This window comes from Lipotes vexillifer, unplaced genomic scaffold (genome assembly GCF_000442215.2).
Source record: "Lipotes vexillifer unplaced genomic scaffold, Lipotes_vexillifer_v1.1 scaffold209, whole genome shotgun sequence".
NCBI lineage: Eukaryota > Metazoa > Chordata > Mammalia > Artiodactyla > Lipotidae > Lipotes > Lipotes vexillifer.
In genome coordinates, this window is record NW_006787556.1 from 97,592 (window position 1) to 122,683 (window position 25,092).

A 25,092-nucleotide genomic window follows, 5' to 3' on the forward strand; every position below is an offset into this window, starting at 1 on the left:
AAGCAGCATGATCTGCTTCATCATGCCAAAAGACACTGTTCTCCTACCTGGCGAGTCTCTCCTTATCCGCAGAGCTCTGCTCATCATCCGACCTAGAAACAGAATTAATGAACTAAGCTAAAAGTAAAATAAAAGGAAAGAAGGAAGGAAGGAAGGGAGGGAGGAAGGGAAGAAGGGAAGAAAGAGGAAGGAAGAAAGGAAGGGAGGGAGGAAGGGAAGGAGAGAGGGAAGGGACAGAGAAAAAAGGGAAAGGAAGGAAAGGAAAGAAATAGAACAAAACAGATGCAGAGAAGAGAGGGGAAAATGGAAATATGGACAAGAACCTTGCCTGTAACTCTACAAAGCCATCTGTTAGGACAAAGGTCAACATAAAAGCAAGGCCAATATTCATTATAAATTAACATAATCTGAGCACAGTAAGCCAATCATTCTCTGTAGAAACCAAGGATATACAAGAAACAAGAAACAAACAAGGGAATACCATTCTCACACACTGCTCCGAATCTGAAAAGAAAATGATATCCACATATGCTATTCTATAATGAAAAAAAATCAAACAGTAAATCATGATAAGAATGTCAAACAAGTGATCACAATCTTTCTATAACACACATACAGCACACATGCACTCACAGACAAAATAACCAAACAGCTTCACTGGAGAAATTACATAAATGAAACTAAGAGCTAAGTTTCTGATATATTCCCTAGCAATGATTTGATCCTAAACTAGTAAATTTCTATTCAGTCACTTTACCATTTCTCTGCAATAAAGCCATAACATTGCTAGATCCTAGTACCAACTCCCCCTTCCCTGGAGGGGGCTACAAAGATTATCACTAAATTTCTCTAGATAACTAAAATACTATAAGGGTTGGTGACAACTGAAGAAACAAGATGTTGGTAGGCCAGTTTATCAGTAATCAATTCCATCTTAAATATATATATAAATATAAAGAGATTAACAACAAATAGAGTAAGAAAAAAAGTCTAAGTATGACCTAACAGGCTGAAAGACTAGCTATTAAAAATGACAAGTATCAATGACTTTATCAATATATGGGAAAGTTTCTAAAAAATGGCCAGCAGGAAAAAAAAAAGAGATAAAAAATAACACAGTAATGATAAGAACCATGTGAAAACTTATGCATACTTACCAGAAGAGAGAAAACAATGATATTAAGTGAAGTTTCATGTTCATTGGGTTGTTATAATTCCTTAACAAACTACAAATCATTTTTTCAAAAAGTTGGGAAAATTCATTTAAGCTTCTAAAGACCCTCTAACTGAATTCCGAAGGAGGATATATGAGGTGAACTAGCTTAACAAATCATATCTTAAAGAAATGAGTTCTGGGAATTCCCTGGAAGTCCAGTGGTTAGGACTCCGCACTTTCACTGCTGAGGACACAGGTTCAACCCCTGGTCAGCGAACTAAGATCACACAAGCCACACAGTATGGCCAAAAAGAAAAAAAAAAAAAGAAAAAGAAATGAGTTCTTTTGTTTGAAAGTTAAATATCTAAAATTCCTATTACTACTCCTACCCCTACAGATCCATAATCCCTTACCCACTCTAATATTTCCTAGTGAAATACATGAGTGTATAAATATTCACATTAAGCAAGACAAATGAAGGCTAAAACAGTTCAGGTCATGTTTTCATAGCTTTTAGGAATTTCAATCAAGAGACTGTGAACCTGTACCACCACTACTATTTGATGGCTTCACTTTCTAATGCAGCTTTTGAAAAACTACTCCCCAAATCCCTATTATTAACTTCTCATTTTAGAGATGGTTCACATCCTAAAATGTTTACAAGTATCTACTTCAATAAACAAATGCTTCAAAAACCTCTTAAATTCACTCCTTTCCTACTGTCATTGCCACCATTCTAGCCCAGGCCCTCATGATTTTATCACTGTCTTATTATTTGAATAGCCTCCTATCTACCTCCCTGACTACAGTGCTTCTGTTTAATCAGTCCTATATACTGCTACTAGAGAAAAATCCCATATGCACTTTATATATTAGCATCTCATTCAAAGCTTATGATGGCATCTCACTGCTTCAGAGTAGTTTTAAACTACTCTGACTGATATTTCTTAGCCCTCTACATCAATTGTTCTCAATGTATGGGCCCCAGACCAGCAGTATCAGCAATGAATAAATAGTACATGTTTATTAGTTAAGCATTGGATTTGGGATTATTCACTTTTCTGAGGTGGCTGCAAACTCGATTTTTAAAAAACAAATAACTTACTACTTAATAATATATAGAATAAACTTTCTAAAAATAAACCAATATTTGACTTGAGAAGGATCTGTTTAATAAAGCAAAGTATTTTTCATCCTCTTGACAGATAAACATATTTTTTTCAATAAAAACTCCAGTCTTCACATAAATCATTTCTTTGCTGTTATTTTTAAAAGAATAAAATCATTATCTATACAGATTTTATAGATCCACTTAATAATAAATGCAACAAAGAAATTCATATTGTTTGTGTTCCTGTGGACACCCAGCAAGCACACTGTATAGCTATCTATCACATACATAAAAACACTGGGTAAAATATACCATTAGTTTGAAGCCGTAAGTCTGAAGCCCTGTTACCTGAATGTAAACAACAAGTATAATACTAAGTTTCACCAGCTTTCAGAAGAAGAAACAGACTGGATAGAGAAATTAACTCTCACTGAGATAAAATTAAAACTCAGTATTTTTGAATCGCCTGATCCCACGACAAGAACCAAGATGCTCTACTACATTACCTGGCAAACCGCTCCTTATCATTAGACATCTGATCGTCATCACACCTGAAGGAGAAAAAAAGGGGCTTAGTCCAAGGCATTACACTTGTTATATCTATTTCACTCTGAAAGGAAAACTAGAAAGGGGTAAAAAATATTCAATAAAAAAAAGCCAATGAAAAGGCATCACAAAACAATAGAGATAATAAGAGCATCCCACAGAACTTAAAAACCCATGACTATTATTTGTCAGGTTTCTAATGTATCCTTTACTCTTACTTATCAGACATTCCAAAAAAAGATGATGATCTCATGAGGGCACAGCTGACTACCCTGTCAACACCACTGAGGTTAGGGATTGTTTTGTTTTTCATTAATTATAGCAAAAAACGTGTAACATAAAATTTACCATCTTAACCATTTCTAAGTGTACAATTCAGTAGTGCTAACTACAATATATTCACACTGTTGTACAAAATATCTCTAGAACTTTTTCACCTTGAAAAACTGAAATTCTATAGCTACTGAACACCATCCTCCCACTCTCCCCGCCCCCATCCCACGCCCAGCTCCTGGCAACCACCATTCTACTTTCTGTCTCTCTGATTTCGGCTACTTTAGATCCTCATGTAAGTGAAATCTTACAGTATTTATCTTTTTGTGACTGGCTCATTTCATTTAGTATAATGTCCTCAAGGTTCACCCACACTGTAGTATGTGATAGAATTTCCTTCTTTTTTAAGGCTGAATAATATTCCACTAGCTGTATATACCACACTTCTTTATCTATTCATTTGTCAATGGATATTTTGGGTGCTTCCACCTCTGAGTTACTGTGAAAAATCGGGCAGTGAACATGAGTGTGCAAATATCTCTCCAAGATCCTGCTTTCAATTCTTTTGGATATATCACCAGAAGTGGCACTATTGGATCATATGATAATTCTGTTTTTAATGTTTCAAGGAACCTCCATACTGTTTTCCAAAGTGGCCAAACCATTTTACATTCCCACCCACAGTACACAAGAATTCCAATTCCCCCATATCCTCACCAACACTTGTTATTTTCCGGGTTTTTTGATGGTGGCCAGCCTAATCGCCTACTCATTGTGATTTTGATTTACATTTCTCTGATTAGTGATCACAAGAATCTTTCCATATGCTTTTTGGCCATTTGTGTATCTTCTTTGGAGAAATGTCTATTAAAAGTCCTTGGCCCATTTTTTAATCAGGTTGTTTTTTTGTTATTGAGTTGCTGGAGTTCTTCAAGTATCATGGAAATTAACCCCTTAACAGATATACAACTGGCAAATACTTTCTTCCATTCCATGGGTTACCTTTTCACTCTGTTTCCTTTGATGTGCAAAAGTTTCTAAGAGTCTTAAATTATGATTTAAACAATGAACTTTATCTCTTTGACTAAGGAAACACAATCCATTCATCTCAACAACATCTACTTAATAAGCTGATAAATCCTGTTTACTACTACAGAAACTGCAAAGGAGGATGTGTTGAAGGAGGAAAACCTAACTCTGAAAACATTACTCTCTGGATGATCTAAATTTTCTTCTCACTCACTGTCACAGGATATAGCAAAGACCTATCAACTTTGGGCAGAAAGAGCTTTTGGGAGATAGGTAAGACTCATAAAATTTACAGTTAAACCAGTTATTAAATTACAGCCAGGGCTTCCCTGGTGGCACAGTGGTTGAGAATCCGCCTGCCAATGCAGGGGACACGGGTTCGAGCTGTGGTCCGGGACGATCCCACATGCCGTGGAGCAACTAAGCCTGTGCGCCACAACTACTGAGCCTGCGCTCTAGAGCCTGTGAGCCACAACTACTGAAGCCCACATGCCTAGAGCCCGTGCTCCGCAACAAGAGAAGCCACCTCAATGAGAAGCCCACGCACTGCAACGAAGAGTAGCCCCCGCTCGCCGCAACTAGAGAAAAGCCCGCAAGCAGCCACGAAGACCCCACGCAGCCATAAATAAATTAATTAATTACAGCCAGAATTTATATTGCTCCTTCACAGGCTATAAATGCTCAACTAATTTGACCCCAAGAATTTTCAAAATTTTGAAAATAACTGGAAAGCAGAAGTAGAACGGGCAAACATGGAGGTATGGTGGAATTTGGGCTCAAAGACAATTGGTTTCTAAGACACAAAATATACTATAAATCAGATGCTACAAACTTTTTTTTTTTTTTTGCGGTACGTGGGGCTCTCGCTGTTGTGGCCTCTCCTGTTGCGGAGCACAGGCTCCGGTCGCGCAGGCTCAGCGGGCATGGCTCATGGGCCCAGCCGCTCCGCGGCATGTGGGATCTTCCCGGACCGAGGCACGAACCCGTGTCCCCTGCATTGGCAGGCAGACTCTCAACCACTGCACCACCAGGGAAGCCCGCTACAAACTTTTAATGAAAACAGTGATCTAAGCTGAAAAAAGAGACCTATCATTTACATATTAATTTTGTTTGTTTGTTTGTTTTAATTTACTTTTGGCTGTGTTGGGTCTTCGTTGCTGTGCACAGGCTTTCTCTAGTTGTGGCAAGCAGGGGCTACTTTTTGTTGCAGTGTGTGGGCTTTTCACTGCGGTGGCTTCTCTTGTCGCGGAGCACGGGCTCTAAGCACGCAGGCTTCAGTAGTTGTGGCACATGGGCTCAGTAGCTGCAGCGCACAGGCTTAGTTGCTCTGCAGCATGTGGAATTTTCCTGGACCAGGGCTCGAACCCATGTCCCCTGCATTGGCAGGTAGATTCTTAACCACTGCACTACCAGGGAAGTCCTTTCATGTTAATTTTGAATCTTAAGAATGAATCTTCCAGATATTTGCTACTCAAAGTGTGATCAGTGGACAAGAAGCAGCAGCATCACTTAGGAATCTTTTAGAATGCAGAATCTTGGGTACTACCACAGACCTAATGAATTATAATCTCTATCTTATCAAGAACCCCTGGTGGATTTGTACATGCATTTGTTTGAATTTGAGGAGCATTATTCTAGATACTAGCAACTCTGATATTGTACCTAGAATTTCAAAGCCTTTATATTCTTTTTTTTTTTTTTTTTTTTTTTTTTTTTTTTTTTTTTCTCTCGTTGGTTCTCCCCATTCCTGTCCATCTTCCGCAGAAACTGCAAAGTGTACCAAACAGGGGGTTAAAGGCACTGACTCTGCAAGTGTGGAGAGTGTCAGGAAAGCGTCTTGAACGGCCAACACGAGTTCCAGGGCATGTAAACTGAGATGCATTTCAGGAACGTTGCCCAATCGCACGTTGGACCATACTCTGGGTTTCCCATGCATGTCTTAGCGGAAGGAAGAATCCCTAAAACCTGGGGAGTTGGGACCCATGGAATGGGTACCACACAGTATGAATTCAAAGGGGCTGCCTTTGCTCTCTAAACCTCACCATTCATATCAGCCTCTAGTGTCCAGCCTTATGTCTCACATAGCTGTGGGTGTAGATGTGGTAAATCCAGGTTTCATCACGAGTCTTGAAGGAATTATGTAAGAATGTCTCTCTATTTCACTGTCATTGTGATTTGGTTTTGAAATTTATTTTTATACAGGGATTTGGCTGATTTTCAGTGCTGCGTTTATGTCTCTCTACACACGCTTGATTCTCTTACGGAGACATATAAATACATAGGTTTTAAGATTCCTACCAGTCAGGTCTATTCCTATGCGTTGAATATGGGGTGTTGAGTCCACTTCGTGGAGCAAGGAGTAGCTCTTGTGTATTAAATATTTGGTTTCTGGAACGGTATCTGTGCTGATTTCAATCTCTTATTTATGCAGCACCCCCATTCAGCTTTCCCCTCTTCAAGCATATGTTTGTTTTCTAAATGAGAGACTCTCTTCTGTTTTGTAATTCACTCCATGTGTAGCCAAGTTTACATTCCCTGTATTATTGATATCTTATGATGTTTCTTTTTCTGTGTGACTTATTTCACTTAGAATCATCGTACCGGTATCCACTCATTATGCTGCTATGGGCCTGATGACATTGATTTCATTGCAGAGTGATATTCCATTGCACGTAAGTGCCACCACTTGTTGACCCATTTTTTGCTGTCGTGGATATTTATCTTGTACCATGGACGAGGTTCTCGTAAAGAGGGCAGCACCAAACTTTGGGGTGGCTCTGTCTTTTTGATTTCAATTTTCCTAAGCCTAGTGCATCTTTTTTTTTTTTTTTTTTTTTTTTTTTTTTTTTTTTTTTTTCTTGCGTTATGCGGGCCTCTCACTGTCGTGGCCTCTCCCATCTGCGGAGCACAGGCTCCGGACGCGCAGGCCCAGCGGCCACGGCTCACGGGCCCAGCCGCTCCGCGGCACGCGGGATCCTCCCGAAACGGGGCACGAACCCGCGTCCCCCGCATCGGCAGGCGGACCCTCAAGCACTGCGCCACCAGGGAAGCCCAGCCTTTATATTCTTAAAAATTATTTTATAGTCTCCCTCTCCCTCTCTCTCTCTCTCTCTCTCTCTCTCTCTTTTTCTCTCTTACTCCTCTTCCTCTTCCTCTTTCTCTTTCTCCTTCTCTGTTGTGTGAGGACACAACAAGAAAGCAACCATCTGCAAGCCAAGAAGAGAGCTCTCACCAGAGCCCAACCACACTGGCACCTTGACCCCAGACTTCCAGCCTCTAGAACTATAAGAAAATAAGTTTCTTCTGTTTAAAAAAAAAAAAATTATTTTATAGATGCTGTCTGGAGAATGTAACAAAATGACACTTGGGACTTCACTGGTTGCACAGTGGTTAAGAATCCACCTGCCAACACAGGGGACACGGGTTCAAGCCCTGGTCCCAGAAGATCTCACATGCTGCAGAGCAACTAAGCCTGTGCGCCACAACTACTGAGCCCGCACTCTAGAGCCCATGAGCCACAACTATCAGTAGTTAGTTAGTTAGTAGAGCCCGTGTGCCACAACTACTGAAGCCTGCACGCCTATAGCATTATATATGGCCTATATCTCTGTTGTCTGTGCTCTGCAACAAGAGAAGCCACTGCAATGAGAAGCATGCGCACCACAATGAAGAGTAGACCCCGCCTGCTGCAACTAGAGAAAGCCCACACACAGCAATGAAGACCCAATGCAGCCAAAAATAAATAAATTTTAAAAATAAATTTTTTAAAAAAATGACACTTGAACAAAGTGATGAAAAGAGTAATAAATTACAGCTTTCATCCACCAAGGAGATTTAATATTGATTTACAGATACAATGCAAATAAGACTTTCACTCATTGACCAAAGTGGAGAATTCCAATTTAAAAAAAAAAAAAAAAAAATGTATTGGGAATTCCCTGGTGGTCCAATGGTTAGGACTCCACGCTTCCACTGCAGGAGACATGGGTTCGATCCCTGGTTGGGGAACTAAGATCCCACAAGCCGTGAGGCCAAAAAAAAAAGTACCAATGGTCAAATAAAAAAAATTGGTGATGCCTCACTTGGGCATAATGACCTACTTGGTAACATGAATTATGAAAACCTTTTCTTATGGTTGGGAGAAAGACAAATAAACCTTTTTAAATTTGCATATAGTTTGTGACTACCAGATTTTGTGGAAATGGAAGAAATGACTCAGGGATAGAGCTAACTGATAGGTATAAATAAGACTAGTGGTTACCTCTATCTCATTCATATGCACAACACAGTTCCACTAACAGTATTTATCATTATAATCAGGGATTCCTAATTGGAGGAATTCCTAATGGAACTGTATGAAAAAAGTCTATTCTTGAACAGAATTTGAAATCTCTACCCCTTTTCATATTTGTTGACACTCATTAAGTCTAAAGAGCTCTCTTGGAGAACTGCTTTCTCCAATATTTTGCAACTATCTCTTTATGGTGGCCAAGTCATGGTTGTTGTTTTCAAGAATATATGGCAGTGTTCCATGACTAGGCAGTAGCTAGAAACACAAGCTTTCACTTTAAACATTGCAAAAACAACAACAATAATAAAAAAAGATACATAGATAGATGTAACTGACTAAACTAAGCATTATAAAACTAAACAGTGGCAAGCAATTTACAATATGGGCATCCTCTGTGTAAAAACAAAAACTGAGGAGACAATGAGTGTGTGTATGTGCACACACATATATGTGCATTTAAATACACTTACATATGCACTGAATATTTCTGGAAGGATACTTGATAAACTGGAAACTATAATTGTCTAAGGGGAAGGATTCTGAAGGTCTGAAGTGAGGGAAGATGTACTTTCATTACATATAACTCTGCACTGTTTAAAAATTTTGCAATATAATGTTTATATTTCTTTTAAGAACTTAGTTAACAAAACAAACAAATAATGAAGCCTGGGCACTCACATAATAAAATAAATTGTTTAAAAACTAGGGCTCCTTTATTTATTTCTCAAATATTTGTTATTCTACAACGTAGACACTACCTAGGTAATATTTTCAAATTTGAAAAGAAAAAAGGCAGGCTGCAGTCAAGGTTATCTTCCATTCTTTGACTCTTATTGCTTTCCTTACTTAAAAACAAAGCCAAGTAACTGGTCTTAAGCAAAAATAAAAATTTCCCTTTTCTGAAAGAACTCCTTCATCAATATACTGAAAAGTCCATCTTCAGTTCTCCAGAAGATTCACTACTCAAAGATACAAATTCCAATTCCTGCCTTGTAGGAGAAGTCAATGAGTACTAGAGGGCATGAAAGATTAGTACATTAATGACCCCGAAACTAATTACACCTTGCAGTATTCACTACCTGGTATAGCGCCATCCTGTACTGAATCAGGACTCGGACATATGACTTGCTTTAGCCAATGGAACAACAGCAAATGTCAATCCAAAGCAATACCTTGATAAGCATTTAGACTAGGACCTGCCCTTTGGATTGCAGCCATCACCATGTAAAGACACTCAGTCTGCCCTCCTTAAGGATAAAAGACCACAAAGAAACAGATACCCAGCCTTATCAGCTGAGTCCAGTTCCCAGCTGACAAGGCAGCTGAATGCAGTCTTATGAGTGAGTCTAGGCAAGATCAGCAGAATAACCATCTAACCAATCCACAAAATTGTGAGAAATAATAAATCATTGTTCTTTTTAAGCCACACAACAATAGATAACTGACACAGAGGGTCTTGTAAATTCTCTGCTCTCCCCTCATTGAGCTCTTTCCTCTGGAGCTATTACCAGAATGCTTGAAAATTTTATGGGGTATAATGTAATAGGTAACTTTAGTTTTAGGATGAATCACTCTCCTTAGGCCTAAAGACAAAAATATTATGAGTCAGAAATATAAAGATAATGAAATAATTTTTAATATCAGAAATCTAGACAAAGTTTTTAAAGATCTTACCTCAAAAATTTACTGTTCCCTTCTCCATCATCATCAAAATCCAATCTGGGGAAAGCCAACAAAAAATATTATAAGCCTACTGAAAATGCAGAACATTAAAAAAATTAAAATTCTAAATCCACAAGCTATCTGGACACCCACTCAGATGGACGAAGGAAAAGAGGAAGTGGAATAAGTAAAGGTATATTACCTCTTCCTGTTGTACCAGACTGGGCAAAGAAACTGGCCAATCAAAAAGGAATAGCAGGGCTTCCCTGGTGGCGCAGTGGTTGAGAGTCCGCCTGCCAATGCAGGGGGCATGGGTTCATGCCCCGGGCCGGGAAGATCCCACATGCAGCAGAGCGGCTAGGCCTGTGAGCCATGGCCGCTGAGCCTGCGCGTCCGGAGGCTATGCTCCGCAACGAGAGAGGCCACGACAGTGAGAGGCCCGGGTACCGCAAAAAGAAAAAAAAAAAAAAGGAATACCTATTGCTACCTTTCATTTTCCTAGGGTAGCAATCCACCTTTGCCAAAGTTTTACATCACAGTACAACCTCTACAAAAGGAGCAGGATCAACTCAAAAAGACAAGAAAAAATTAATATGAATAATTCAGGACCGTTTTTCATTTCTATAGTCTGCTTTAGGCTATGTTAAGCTCTCTGAAACATCTCTCAAAACAGTGATGTTCCATAGGGAGTGATTTTAAGACCTCTGGAGGTTGGCTAGTTGGTTGGTTGGTTGTTTTTTGGCTGCGCTGCACAGCTTGTGGGATCTTAGTTCCCAAGGGACTGAACCCAGGATTGAACCCGTGCCCTCAGCAGTGAAAGCGTGGAGTTCTAACCACTGAACCAACAGGGAATTCTCCGAAGGTTGTTAAATAATGTTTCTCTCCTTTATTCACCTAATGAACATGTAATATATGCTACATTCCGGATACTGTGCTAGATGAGGTGAAAACAAAAGACTTGCCCTCAAGGGATTCTTTGCCTAGACAAATAAAATATACAAGTGAGAATGAGAAAGGGTCATATGGAGAGCACAATCAATAAGCTTAAATGTTTAGTAAAAGCAGAGGTGACTTTCATTTCAAGGGATTAGGCAAGATTATAGGTTAACAAGATAGGCCAATCTCCTATTAATCTCTATACTCCATTAAACTAAAACATTACTCATGTTACCACCTTAACCCAATGATCTTGGCATCTCTACTAGTGTGATAACCTGATAGTATGGGCCTCTAAATGGGTTATATATGAAGTACATAGCATCAACCCTGAAAGTGTCCATTCCTTTTCCTCTCTGTAGCCCCAGATCATCTGTCAAAGTCTACCTATTTACCCAATAACTCCATTTCTAAGAATCTATCCTAAAGAAATAACTCAGAGAAAAAAATTTATATAAAAAGATATTCATTAAGCATTATATATAACAGCAAATCTTCAAAACAGTTTAAATGTCCCAAAATAGCAATTAAGTACATTCCCTCTATGTAAGTATTTTAAATTATGTTTCTATAGCATATGTAACAATATAGAAAAAAGGTTATTGCATACAATTAGGTGAAAAGACCAGGCTATATAAACCTACATAATTATATGATTATAACTATTTAAAGAAATCTACATATAGAATAAAGAATGAAGTAATTACACTAAAAAAAACTGATGGGAGATAACTTTGGGTAGTAGGATTATTGCTCTTTTAGTCTTCTTTCTATATTTTCCAATCTTTCTTTTAAAAAATGTATATTTCTTTTACTATATTTTCCTGATTATCAATAAAACACACTTCAGAAAAATCTAGAAATAACTAAAAACAAAAGAAAAAATAAATCACCCATAATCCCATCACCCATACATCTGATGAGTATCCTTTCAGTTTTTTTGCTATGTACACATGTTATTTATATATATTTTTCTGATAGAGTTGGTATATTACATACACTGTAACCTTTTTTTAAATTTTATTCTTTTTTAAAATATAATTCATTAATTAATTAATTTATTTATTTATTTATTGGCTGCGTTGGGTCTTCTGTTGCTATGTGCCTTTCTCTAGTTGTGGTGAGCGGGGGCTACTCTTTGTTGTGGTGTGAGGGCTTCTCATTGTGGTGGCTTCTCTTGTTGCAGAGCACAGGCTCTAGGCGCGCAGGCTTCAGTAGTTGTGGCACACGGGCTTCAGCTGTTGTGGCTCGTGGGCTCTAGAGAGCAGGCTCAGTAGTTGTGGCACACAGGCTTAGTTGCTCCGTGGTATGTGGGATCTTCTGGACCACGGCTTGAACCCGTGTCCCCTGCATTGGCAGGCGGATTCTTAACCACTGCGCCACCAGGGAAGCCCCTGTAACCTCTTTTCTCAATATACTGTAAATATTTTTCTGTACTAATACATATTTGTCACTTCTAGTAGCTGTATATTTTCAATACAAATTTCTCAATCAATCCCCTAATTTTGATAATACTGCTTCTAATTGTTTGCTATTATATATAACCATAACACTGTGTTTAAGAGAGTAGACAATAAAAGCTAACCTCCCAAGGTTCATATCATAGATCTTCCACTTACTAGCTTCAAAACCTTGGGTAAGTTACTTATTCACCAGATACCTCAGTAAATGAGTTAAAATGTATAAAGCTCTTGGAGACATAGCAAGTCTTAATATGTTACTCATGTTAACACCTTAACCCAGGGATCACTCTTTCATTACTACTGGTAAGAGGAAACTTAAAGACTAGTTATAACACTAGCTACATAATTATTAAAAGCAAAAGAAAGAAAAAGAAATTCAATACTTTAATACTTTAAAAAGTAGGTAAAATACTACCCATTCTTCCAGGCCTTTCTAAAGCAACCTCTTTTCTGAAGCCTTTCCCAATTTCTACCAACCAATGGTGGTATTCCCATACACTGAAACACACAGCAGTGTATTTGTTCCTTTCTTAACAAACCTGGCATATTCTATCTTGAATTATATTTATGCGTGTAATGATTATCCCTTTCAGAACATAAGCAACTAAAAGACGAAGACTGTGCCTTATTTACCTTTGTATCCTAGTAGCAATTGGCACAATGACTTACACTTATGAGGCATCTAATAAATAATTTTGGAACTGAATGGACTCTAGGTTCCAAGCAAGGCAACATATCAATAACTTAAAGGAGACATATTGTACAGTTCAGCATTCTCTAAATTCAGAAAAGTAAAAAGCCTACCAGGGACTTCCCTGGTGGCACAGTAGTTAAGAATCCACCTGCCAATGCAGGGGACATAGGTTTGATCCCTGGTCTGGGAAGATCCCACATGCCATGGAGCAACTAAGCCCGTGCACCACAACTACTGAGACTGCGCTCTAGGGCCCGCAAGCCACCACTACAGAGCCTGAGCACCACAACTACTAAAGCCCGCGCGCCCTATAGCCCGCGCGCCGCGACTATTAAGCCCGTGGGCTGCAACTACTGATGCCTACGCACCTACAGCCTGTGCTCCGCAACAAGAGAAGCCACCGCAATGAGAAGCCCATGCACTGCTACTAAGAGTAGCCCCTGCCTGCCGCAACTAGAGAAAGCCCATGTGCAGCAGCGAAGACCCAATGCAGCCAAGAAAAAAAAAAGGCCTACCAAAAAAATTTTGAGAATGCAGATACAAAGATTAATGAAAGCAGTGAAATTTTCTCAGCAATGGTGAAATCTTTGGGCTTAGCCAGAGTCCTTTACCTCTTAGAGATTTTTGTTTTAAAAAACAACACAAAACTGCTTGTCAGAAACTAAGATAAAGACATCAATTCCATACAAAGAAAAATCCAGGGACTAAAGAAAGTTATCTGATAGGAGTGTAGTAAGCAGCCAGAAGAAGTGAGAGGGTTAGGAATAGATGACTCAGCGACTAACAAAATCAGGCTGGTTTAAAGGAGAGACGTTTGTAACATAGTACACTCAAACTCACCCTGGTCGCCGCTTAATAGCCCTCTGGACAATGGCTCCTCCACCTTGAATCCCAGGCCCAGGGTTTCCAGAGGCAATGGCTGGACCCAGTGATGGTACATCTGATGTCATTTCTGTCAGAGAAAAACAGAAATACAGATTTTAAAAAGATTGTTCTTGCTTATTATTATCATCAAACTGGCTAGAAAAAAGGCTCAAGCTATGGATAAAATCTCAGGAGTTTGCTAGAAAACCCAAATGCTCATGTACAGACTGCTTTTCTTGAATTCTTACCCTGGGAAAAGATTTCCCTACGCTGGGAGAATGCAGAGACAGAGGCGCGTGCAGCCGGGAGGAGCATCCCAACCTGGGAGCGACCCCCTCTTTTAAAAGCTGGTAATAGTGACATAATATTAATCCAAAACACACACACAAATTGGTTTACATATTTCACTAATGCAACAAATATATATAACTTAGCTCCTCTGATTTATTTTTTTTGGAAAATACAAAAAAACCCAAAATTTAAAAAATCACCTAAATTGCAATACTCAAAAAAAATTATATAGAGTAGGGACTTCCCTGGTGGTCCAGCAGACTCTGTGCTCCCACTGCAGGGGGCCCGGGTTTGATCCCTGGCCAGGGAACTAGATCCCGGGTGCTGTAATGAAGACCCAGTGCAGCCAAATAAATAAATGTAGTTTTTTTAAAGTTGAGCTCATTTTATTTATTTTTTCCCTCAGAATATATACACCTATCTCTGATCAAAAACAGGCAAATTTGGTCATGGCTAATTATGTTCCAGAAAGCCTGCTACAATTTTTGCTCCCACTAACAGGATATGAGAGTACCTATTTCCCTCACCAGGACTGCATATTATACTTTTTAATTTCACCAAACCTGACAGGTAAAAATGGTACAGTATTTGTTGTAATTCTTGTATCTTTTTACATTAGTCATCTGAAGTCAATGAGTTGACTATTCATATCTTTAATATTTTTAAACTGAATATCTTTTTCTAATGAATTTGTAAGATCTATCAGTATATAAAGGATATTACAGGATATCAATATATAAAAGATAATATATGCCTGTTATGTATTACAAATATTTTTTCATCACCTACCTTAGCCTTTAAATATATAACATTTCACAATTTTATGCTGTAAAATTTATCAATGTTTTCCTAAATAATTCCAGGATTTCTGTCTTACTTAGGAAAGCTCCCCACCCTCGAGATTATTTCTATATTTTCTTATAATACTTTTGTGTTTCACATTTAGATTTTTAATCCATCTGGAATTTACTACTTATGCCTACCTGGCATAAGGCAGGACTCTGATTATTTTCTTATACATGGTTAGATAATTATTCTAATATCATTTATGGGGTAATCCATCCTTTCCTCACTTATCGGAAATGACTCCTTTACTACTTTACTTTTACTTTACTACTTTACTTACTTTACTTTACATTTAGGTGTCTACAAATAATTGATCTCTTTCTATACTTTTATTCTGTATTAATATATTTTCCAGCTCCTATGTCAATACTGAACACGTTTAATGACAACAGCTTTATAGTACATTTGAATTATCTAATAGGAAAGTCCTCCATTCTCCATTAATTTATTTTACAAAATTTTCTTATTAAATGTCATATACTACTTCTGCTTCAGCCAAAAATAAATAAATAAAATTTTTAAAAATTTTAAAAATTAAAAAAAAAAGTTTAAGAGATGAGTGGGAAATCAACACATTCTCTGATGATGGAAAACTAAGGAGGATTTGTCACCAGCAGACCTATCCTAAAAGAATAGCTAAACAGGGACTTCCCTGGTGGTCCAGGAGTTAAGAATCCACCTTCCAATGCAGAGGATGCAGGTTTGATCCCTGGTCAAGGAACTAAGATCCCACGTGCTGTGGGGCAACTAAGCCTGCACGCTGCAACTTCTAAGCATGCGGGCCACAACTAGAGAGCCAGTATGCTGCAAACTACAGAGCCCACGCGCTCTGGAGCCCGCACGCCACAACTACAGAGCCCACATGCTCTGCAACCCACGCGCCACAACTACAGAGAAGCTCACGCGCCACAACGAGGAGTCCGCACCGCAGGGGAGGATCCGGCATGCCGCCAACAAAGATCCGGCATACCTCAACTAAGACTCAACGCAGCCAAAAATAAAATAAGTAAGTATTAAAGAGAACTTACAAGAAAAAAAAGAAAATTAGCAAAGATATAGAAGTTCTCAATGATACCTCAATCAACAGGTCCAATTAACATTTATAAAAACACTACACCCAACAACAGCAGATATACATTCTTTTCAAGTGTCCCCAAAACATATACCAAGATAGACCATATCCTGGGCCTTTAATCAAACCTCAACAAGTATAAAATAATTGCGGGAATTCCCTCGTGGTCCAGTGGTGAAGAATCCGCCTTCCAATGCAGGGGATGCGGGTTCGATCCCTGGTTGGGGAACTAAGATCCCACATGCCACGGGGCAACCAAAACTGCGAACCACAACTGGAGAGAAGCCTGCGTGCCACAACTACTGAGCCCACATGCTCTTGAGCCCGCAACTAGAGAGAAACCCACAATGAAGAGCCCGCATGCAGGAAGACCCAGTGCAGCCAAAAATTTAAAAAATAAATAAATAAATAAAATAATCATAGATTGGATTCTCCAACCACAGTGGAATCAAACTATTTAGAAATCAGTAACAGAAAGATAACAGGAAAATCTCCATTCACTTGGACATTAAATAACACATTTCTAAATAATCAAAGAGGAAGTCTCAAAGGGAATAAAAAGTACAGTGAACTAAAATTAAAGTGAGGAACTTCCCTGGTAGTGCAATGGTTAAGAATCCGCCTGCCAATGCAGGGGACACAGGTTCAAGCCCTGGTCCGGGAAGATCCCACATGCCGCGGAGCAACTAAGCCCGTGCACCACAACTACTGAGCCTGCGCTCTACAGCCCACAAGCCACAACTACTGAGCCCACCATGTGCCACAACTAGTGAAGCCCCTGTGCCTAGAGCCCGTGCTCCACAACACGAGAAGCCACTGCAATGAAAAGCTCATGCACTACAACAAAGAACAGCCCCCACTCGCTGCAACTAGAGAAAGCCCATGCACAGCAATGAAGACCCAACACAGCCATAAATAAATAAATAAATAAATTTATTTGTAAAAAAATTTTAATGAAATTACAAGATGGTAAAATTTGCGGGACACCTCAGAAGCTATAGTCATTAAAATGCTATATTAGAAAACAGGAAAAGTCAAATAAATCATCTAAACGTCCACCTCAAGAACCTAGGATAAATAAATAAATAAATAAACCCAAAGCAAGCAAAAGGAAGGAAATAATGGAAAACACAAAATAATAAAATTTTAAAACAGAATAACAATTTAAAAATAAAACAAAGAATTCTTTAAAGAGATCAATAAAATTGACAAACCTCTAGCAAGACAAACAACACACAAACTACCAAAATCAGGAAAAAAAAAAAAAAACAGGGATATCACTAGAGAGCCTGAAGAAATCTAAGAGATAATTAGGAATATTAAAACTTACACACATAAATTTGACAACTTAGACCTAAAGGATCAATTCCTTAAAAAATACAAACTAAAACAACTGTCCAAACACAAAATAGTTGATATGAATGGCCTCATACCTATTAGAAAACTGAATTCATAATTTAAGCACTCTCAAAAAAAAAAATTCTAGTCTAGCTGATTTCACTGGAGAATGCTACCAAACATTTAAAGAACTAACAGTAGTGCTACACAATCTCCTCCAGAAACTATTTGAGGAAGGGGACACTTAGCAATTCATCTTTTGAAGCTAGTATTACCCTGATAGAAAAACCAGACAAAGACAGTAGAAAAACAAAACAAAAACTAGAGATCAATGTTCCTCATGAAAATACATGCAAAAATCCTTAACAAAATATTAGTAAACAAAATTTAGCAATTTTAGCAAACAGAATTTAGCAATAGCAAAAGAACTATACAACGTGGCCATATGTGTTTTATTCAAGGGAAGTAAACTGGTTCAATACTTAAAATCAATCAACATATTAATTGGCTAAGAAGAAAAATAACATGATCATATCAGCCTATGCATAAAAAGTATTTGCTAAAATTCAATACCCATTCTGATAAAAACATAGAAAAATTAAAATAAAGTGCAACGTCCTCACCTTGCTAAAAGTATCTACAAAAAGAAAGAAAAAAAAACTACTGCTAATATTATACTTAATGGTGAAAGACAATGTTTTCTCCCTAAGATTTGGGAACTAGGAAAAAATGTTCACTCTCATCACTTATTTAAACATAGTGTATGAAGTTCTAGCCTGTGCAAAAGTGCAGGAAAAGGAAATAGAAGGCATACAGATCAGAAAGGAAAAAAATAAAACTGTCCCCATTTGCAGATTACATGATTGTCTTTGCAGAAAATCCTAAGGAATCTACCAAAACAAACAAAAAACCTTCCTAGAAGAAATAAGTGAATTCAACAAAGTTGCAGTATACAAAATAAATATACAAAAATCAATTGTGTTTCTACATACTAGCAATTAACACATGGGCATCAAAATTTAAAATATAAAACCATTCATAACCACTTCAAAAAAGAAAAAAATATTTCAGTGTAAATCTATCAAACAGGCACAACATTTGTATGCTGAAAGAATGCTGATCAAAGAACCAAAGACCTAAATAAATGGAGAGACATAACATGTTCATTGATTGGAAGACTCAACAAAAGATGTCAATTCTCTTCAAACTGATAAACAGGTTTAATGCAATTCCTATCAAAATTCTACCCAGATGTTTTTGAAGATATAAACATGACCATTCTAGGGACTTCCCTGGTGACACAGTGGTTAAGAATCCATCTGCCAATGCAGGGGACACAGGTTCGATCCCTGGACTGGGAAGATCCCACATGCCACGGAGCAACTAAGCCTGCAAGCCACAACTACTGAGCCCACGTGCCTCAACTACTGAAGCCCACATGCCTAGAGCCCGTGCTCCACAACAAGAGAAACCACCACAAAGAGAAGCCTGCGCACTGCAATGAACAGCAGCCCCTGTTCGCCACAACTAGAGAAAGCCTACACACAGCAACGAAGACCCAACGCAGCCAAAAGTAAAAATAAATAAAAACTAATGGTAAAAAAAACAAAACAACTAATTGTACTTAAAAAAATGTTTTTAACTAAAAAATTTTTTTAAAAAATTAAACATGGGGCTCCCCTGGTGGCGCAGTGGTTGAGAGTCCGCCTGCCGATGCAGGGGACACGGGTTCGTACCCTGGTCTGGGAAGATCCCACATGCCACATAGCGGCTGGCCCCGTGAGCCATGGCCGCTGAGCCTGCACGTCTGGAGCCTGTGCTCCACAATGGGAGAGGCCACAACAGTGAGAGGCCTGTGTACCAAAAAAATAAATAAAAATAAATAAAAAATTAAACATGACCATTCTAAAATTTATACAGGAAGGTAAGGAAACTATAATAGCTAAAACAAAGAAAAAGTGGGAGAAAAGAGTCTACCTGAAAGACTTCTAATATAGCTACAGCAATTAAGACTGTGTGGCCCTGGCAAAGGGACAGACACTTAGATCGAAGGAACCCAGAAACAGACCCACACAAATATGCCCAAATGATTTTGACAAAAGTGCAAAAGCAATTCAATGGAGGAAAGATAGCCTTTTCAACAAATGGTGCTAGAGCAACTAGACATCCATAGGCAAAAAAATGAACCTTGACCCCTTATACAAAAATTAATCAAAATGGATCATGGACTTATATGTAAAGTGTAAAACTATGTAACTTTTAGAAAAAGCACAGGAGATGGACTTCCCTGGTGGTGCAGTGGTTAAAAATCCGCCTACCAGTGCACGGGACACAGGTTCGATCCCTGGTCTGGTAAGATCCCACATGCCGCAGAGCAATTAAGCCCATGTGCCACAACTACTGAGCCTGCACTCTAGAGCCCGTGAGCCACAACTACTGAGTCCACGTGCCACAACTATTGAAGCCTGTGCACCTAGAGCCTGTGCTCTGCAACAAGAGAGCCCGTGCACGGCAACGAAGAGTGCCCCCGCTCGCCGGAACTAGAGAAAGCCCACGCGCAGCAATGAAGACCTACGCAGCCAAAAATAAAAATAATTTTTTTAAAAAAATAGGAGGAAATCTGCAGGATCTAGGGGCTAGTCAAAGAATTCTCAGACTTGGTACCATAAGCATGATCCACGAAAGGAAAAAACTGGTAAACTGGACATCACTGAAATGAAAAACTTGCTCTGTGAAAGACTGTGAGAGGATCAAAAGATAAGTTACAGAGTGGGAAAAACATTGCAACAAAGGACAAAGGACTTGTATCTAGAATATAAAAAGAACTCTCAAAACTCAACAGTAAAAAAGCAAACAGTCTTGAAGAGACATTTTTCCAATGAAGATACACAAATGGTAAATAAGCATATGAAAAGATGTTCAACGTCATTAGCCAAGAGGGAAATGCAAATTAAAGCCACAATAAGATGCACTACATACCTATCATAATGGCTAAAAAATAATAATAATAAATACCAAATGCTGGGAAGGATAGAGAAAAAGATCACACATTGCTGGTGAGAATATAATATAGTGCAGTCACTTCAGGAAACAGTATGGGAGTTTCTTTAAAAACTAAACATGCAATTAACATACAATCCAGCACTACACTTGTGGGTATATATCCCAGAAAAATGAACACTTAATTTATACAAAAACCTGTACACAAATATTTAGAGCACTTTTATTTGTAACAGCCAAAAACTGGATAAAAAATCCAGATGTCCTTCAACAAGTAGATGGTTAAACTGATATATATACCCCTACTCAGCAACAAAAAGAAGTGAACTACTGATACAACAGCAACCTGGATGAGTCTCCAGAGTATCACAGTGAATGAAAAAAGCCGACTGCAAAAGGCTACACACTGTACAATTCCATTTATAGAACATTCTTGAAATAACAAAATTATAGAAATAGAAAACAGGTTAGTAGCTGCTGGGGATTAAGGAGAGGGGTGTAAGTATGAGGAAAGTGGGTGTTGCTTTAAAAGGGCACCACAAGGGACCCTTGCGATGATAGAAATATTCTGTATCTTGACTGTACCAATGTCAATATCCTGGTCATGATATTACACTATAGTTTTGCAAGGTACAACCACTGGGAGAAACTGGGCTAAGGGTAGGGGATCTCTGTACTATTTCTCATAACTGAATATGAATATAAAATCATCTCAAAAGAAAAAGTTTAATTTAAAAGTTTTAAAAACCTTTTAAGGTCATATACTTCATCCTCCTTTTGAATTTAAAATCTATATAAAGTTCTAATGACAAAAAAATGCTTGGGGACTTCCCTGGTGGTCCAGTGGCTATGACTCTGCCCTTCCAATGCAAGGGGCCTGGGTTCCATCCCTGGTCAGGGAACTAAATCCCACATGCCGCAAGTAAAAGGTCCCATATGCCGCAACTAAGACTTGATGCAGCCAAATAAATACATAAATAAATATTAAAAAAAAAAAAAACGCTTTAAGTTAATTCAATTACATTAAATTTATATGATAATTTTGAGGGACCAGTAGCACAATATTGCATTTCATCATTCAGGAATATTATTCAGACATTTCCTAATGTCCTTTAATAAAATTTTACAGTTTTCTTCACATAAGTCTTACATCCTTCTTGTTATGTTATTTTTAGGTATTTTAGAGCTCTTAATACTATTGTGAATGAAACCTTTGCCATTTCAACTTCTAACTGGTTATTGCTAGAAGAGAAAGTTATTGACTTCAGTGTGTTTATATTGTACTCAAATAACTTTACTAAATTACCTTATCTAAAAGCATTTCGTTTACTGGACTTTTAAATTTATTTATTTATTTATTTATTTTTGGCTGCGTTGGGTCTTCGTTGCACACGGGCTTTCTCCAGTTGTGTCGAGCAGGAGCTACTCTTCATTGCGGTGTGTGGGCTTCTCATTGCGGTGGCTTCTCTTGTTGTGGAGCACAGGCTCTAGGCATGCGGGCTTCAGTAGTTGTGGCACATGGGCTCAGTAGTTGTGGCTCACAGGCTCTAGAGCACAGGCTCAGTAGTTGTGGTGCACAGGCTTAGTTGCTCCGCGGCATGTGGGATTTTCCCAGACCAGGGCTTGAACCCGTGTCCCCTGCACTGGCAGGTGGATTCTTAACCACTGTGCCACCAGGGAAGTCCCTATTGGACTTTCTTAATATACAATCACATTATCTGCAAGGAATGATTATTTTACCTTTCTTTACTCAATATTTACACTAGTATTTTATTTTTTTATTTATTTATTTTTTGCGGTATGCGGGCCTCTCACTGTTGTGGCCTCTCCCGTTGCAGAGCACAGGCTCCGGACGCATAGGCTCAGCGGCCATGGCTCACGGGCCCAGCCGCTCCTCGGCATGTGGGATCTTCCCGGACCGGGGCACGAACCCGTGTCCCCTGCATCGGCAGGCAGCCACCAGGGAAGCCCTACACTAGTATTTAGTTTCCTTCTCTTACTGCATTATTGCAAGGGTTCTTAATCTGTGGGTCAATGGATAAAATCCACTGGTAAACTTGGATGAAGAACAATTTTCTTTCTTTACTTTCATTAATCTCTAGCTGAAATTTAGCATTTCCTTCAATCATGAAAGTACAGTATAACACAGTAGTTTTAGCAGTATCTGTGATTTTGTCATCAATAAAATCAGATATCACATGACAGTTATTACAGATATCTAGAATTACTGTTACATTCAATACTACTTTGAGAATATGGCAATTATTAGACTTGTCACTACATCTTATTTATTGTGTTAATAAAGAACACTAATTTTTGTATTACAAATTTGTAATTTTTATATTTTGATAACTATATTTTTAATAGAATTGATTTTTCAAAATACTATGTAGTGTTATTTACACTCTGAACAACATTCTATGGGTTCAACAGGGAGAGCAAGCTGCACGCCAGGGTGATCTGGGGGCCTAGGGACCTGCCCCACCAGCTCGCCAGAGTTTCCTCCCATGTGCAAGTCTTTCTGCCCCTCACCAGGGTCTCCAACTTGGCCCAGACCAGAGGAGGTTTTTATTTAAGAGTGGATGCAACACAAAAAGTGTGATAAGAACTTTTGAAGCCTCAAAGCAAAAGTGTTACTCCTTGGCTTTACAGTGAGTGCATGGATAATCAGTAATAACTAATTTTTTTCTAAGCCCTCACTGTGTGCCAGGCACTGTGCTGGGCAACTTGTGTGCCTCTCATTTATTCCCACAATGCCCAATGAGGTTGAAGAAGGGTTCAACAGATGTCACCAGTCATAGGGGTCCATGTGATACAAAAGGTTAAGAATCTCTTTATTTATTCACTTTTTGTTTTTTGGCCATGCCATGCAGCTTGTGGGATCTTAGTTCCCTGACCAGGGTTTGAACCTAGGCCCACGGCAGTGACAGCAAAGCACCAAGTCTTAACCACTGGACCACCCAGAAATTCCCATATTCTGATTTAATAGTCTTCTTTTCTTTAAATCAGGAATGGATTTTTTTTTTGGTATTTATTTATTTATTTATTTATGGCTGTGTTGGGTCTTCGTTTCTGTGCATGGGCTTTCTCCAGTTGTGGCAAGTGGGGGCCACTCTTCATCACGGTGCGCAGGCCTCTCACTATTGCGGCCTCTGTTGTTGTGGAGCACAGGCTTCAGACGCGCAGGCTCAGTAATTGTGGCTCACAGGCCCAGCCGCTCCGTGGCATGTGGGATCCTCCCAGACCAGGGCTCGAACCCGTGTCCCCTGCATTGGCAGGCAGACTCTGAACCACTGCGCCACCAGGGAAGCCCAGGAATGGATTTTTTTAAATCAGAAACAAATGTTTTTATAAAGCATTTATTGATACAATCATTTTTCCCCCTTTAGTTTGTTAATGACCCAAGTATATAGGTTTTCTCAGGGTGACCGATCCTTGAGTTCCTGGAATACATCTTGCTCAATAAATTGTAGTGGGCTGAAGAGTGTAAAAATACATGTCCACAGAGACTCAGAATGTGACCTTACTTGGAAATAGGGTCTCTGAAGATATAATTAGTGAAGACGGAGATCATATTGAATTAGGATGGGCTCTAAATCCAATGACTGCTGTTTTTATAAAAGTAATGAGACAGACATTTGGATACAGAGACTGGAGTGATGTGTCTACAAGCCAGAAAAGAGGGAACCTAACCAGCCAATATCTTCATTTCAGACGTTGAGTCTCCAGAGCTGCAAGAGAATAAATTTCTGTTGTTTTAAGCCCTCTAGTTTGCGGTAATTTGTCACTACAGGCCTGAGGACCTAATATAATAATGATGTATGATTCTTTTAACATACTCTGGATTTAACTTACTAAGATTAGCTCCTTTTAAATGGAAGAGGAACTTAGTGTGAGGTTAAGTGTAGCACAGTTAAGGAGTATTCTTAGTACACTGAACTCAAGCACCTTCTATTAAAATCATAACTTGACAGAAATTACAGAAAAACAGTAAATATTTTAGTCAGTCAACACAGTCTCCCAAATTTATAGAAAAGCTACTTCTCGGGACTTCCCTCACGGTCCAGTGGTTAAGACTCCGCACTCCTAATGCAGGGGGCCCAGGTTCGATCCCTGGTCAGGGAACTAGATCCCACATGCCGCACCTAAAGATCCCACATGCTGCAAAAAAGATCCTGCACGCAGCAATGAAGATACCGTGTGCTGCAACTAAGACCCAGCACAGCCAAATAAATAAATAAATAATTTTAAAAATAGCTACTTTTAAATGTGACTTCCTTTCCTGAAATAGGAGAAATAATATAAGACTAAGTCATTGAAAACATGAATGAGGAAAACAGAAATGATAAAGGAAGCATTAAAAGTTGAACAGATAATGAAAAAATGTTCAAAAAGAAATGTTGGTAACAATAATTCATCATATTCCTACCTTGTATAAAATATGAACCACTTTGGATGTGTTTTCTTTTTTTCATAAACCTATTTATTTACTTTTTTTTTTTTTTTTTTTTTTTTTTTTT

At 38.6% G+C, this 25,092-nt stretch overlaps 1 protein-coding gene and 1 non-coding gene across 5 annotated transcripts in view; one reads left to right on the top strand and one right to left on the bottom strand.

Annotated features, from left to right (window-relative positions):
• ARNT (aryl hydrocarbon receptor nuclear translocator) overlaps positions 1-25,092 on the bottom strand; it is a 64,781-nt gene that overhangs the window by 25,405 nt on the left and 14,284 nt on the right. For 2 of the 4 annotated variants that reach the window (XM_007460236.1, XM_007460235.1), the window contains exons 1-3: positions 14,002-14,111; positions 10,081-10,125; positions 2,774-2,818 (exon numbers count right to left, since the gene is read on the bottom strand). In XM_007460236.1, coding sequence (XP_007460298.1) covers positions 2,774-2,818; positions 10,081-10,125; positions 14,002-14,111 — 200 coding nt within the window. Of the gene's footprint in view, positions 1-47; positions 93-2,773; positions 2,819-10,080; positions 10,126-14,001; positions 14,114-25,092 lie in introns of those variants that run through there. The other 2 variants (XM_007460233.1, XM_007460234.1) reach the window with 2 other exon arrangements.
• TRNAR-CCU (transfer RNA arginine (anticodon CCU)) lies at positions 24,625-24,697 on the top strand. Its single transcript has one exon. It is a non-coding gene; the product is annotated as a tRNA-Arg (tRNA).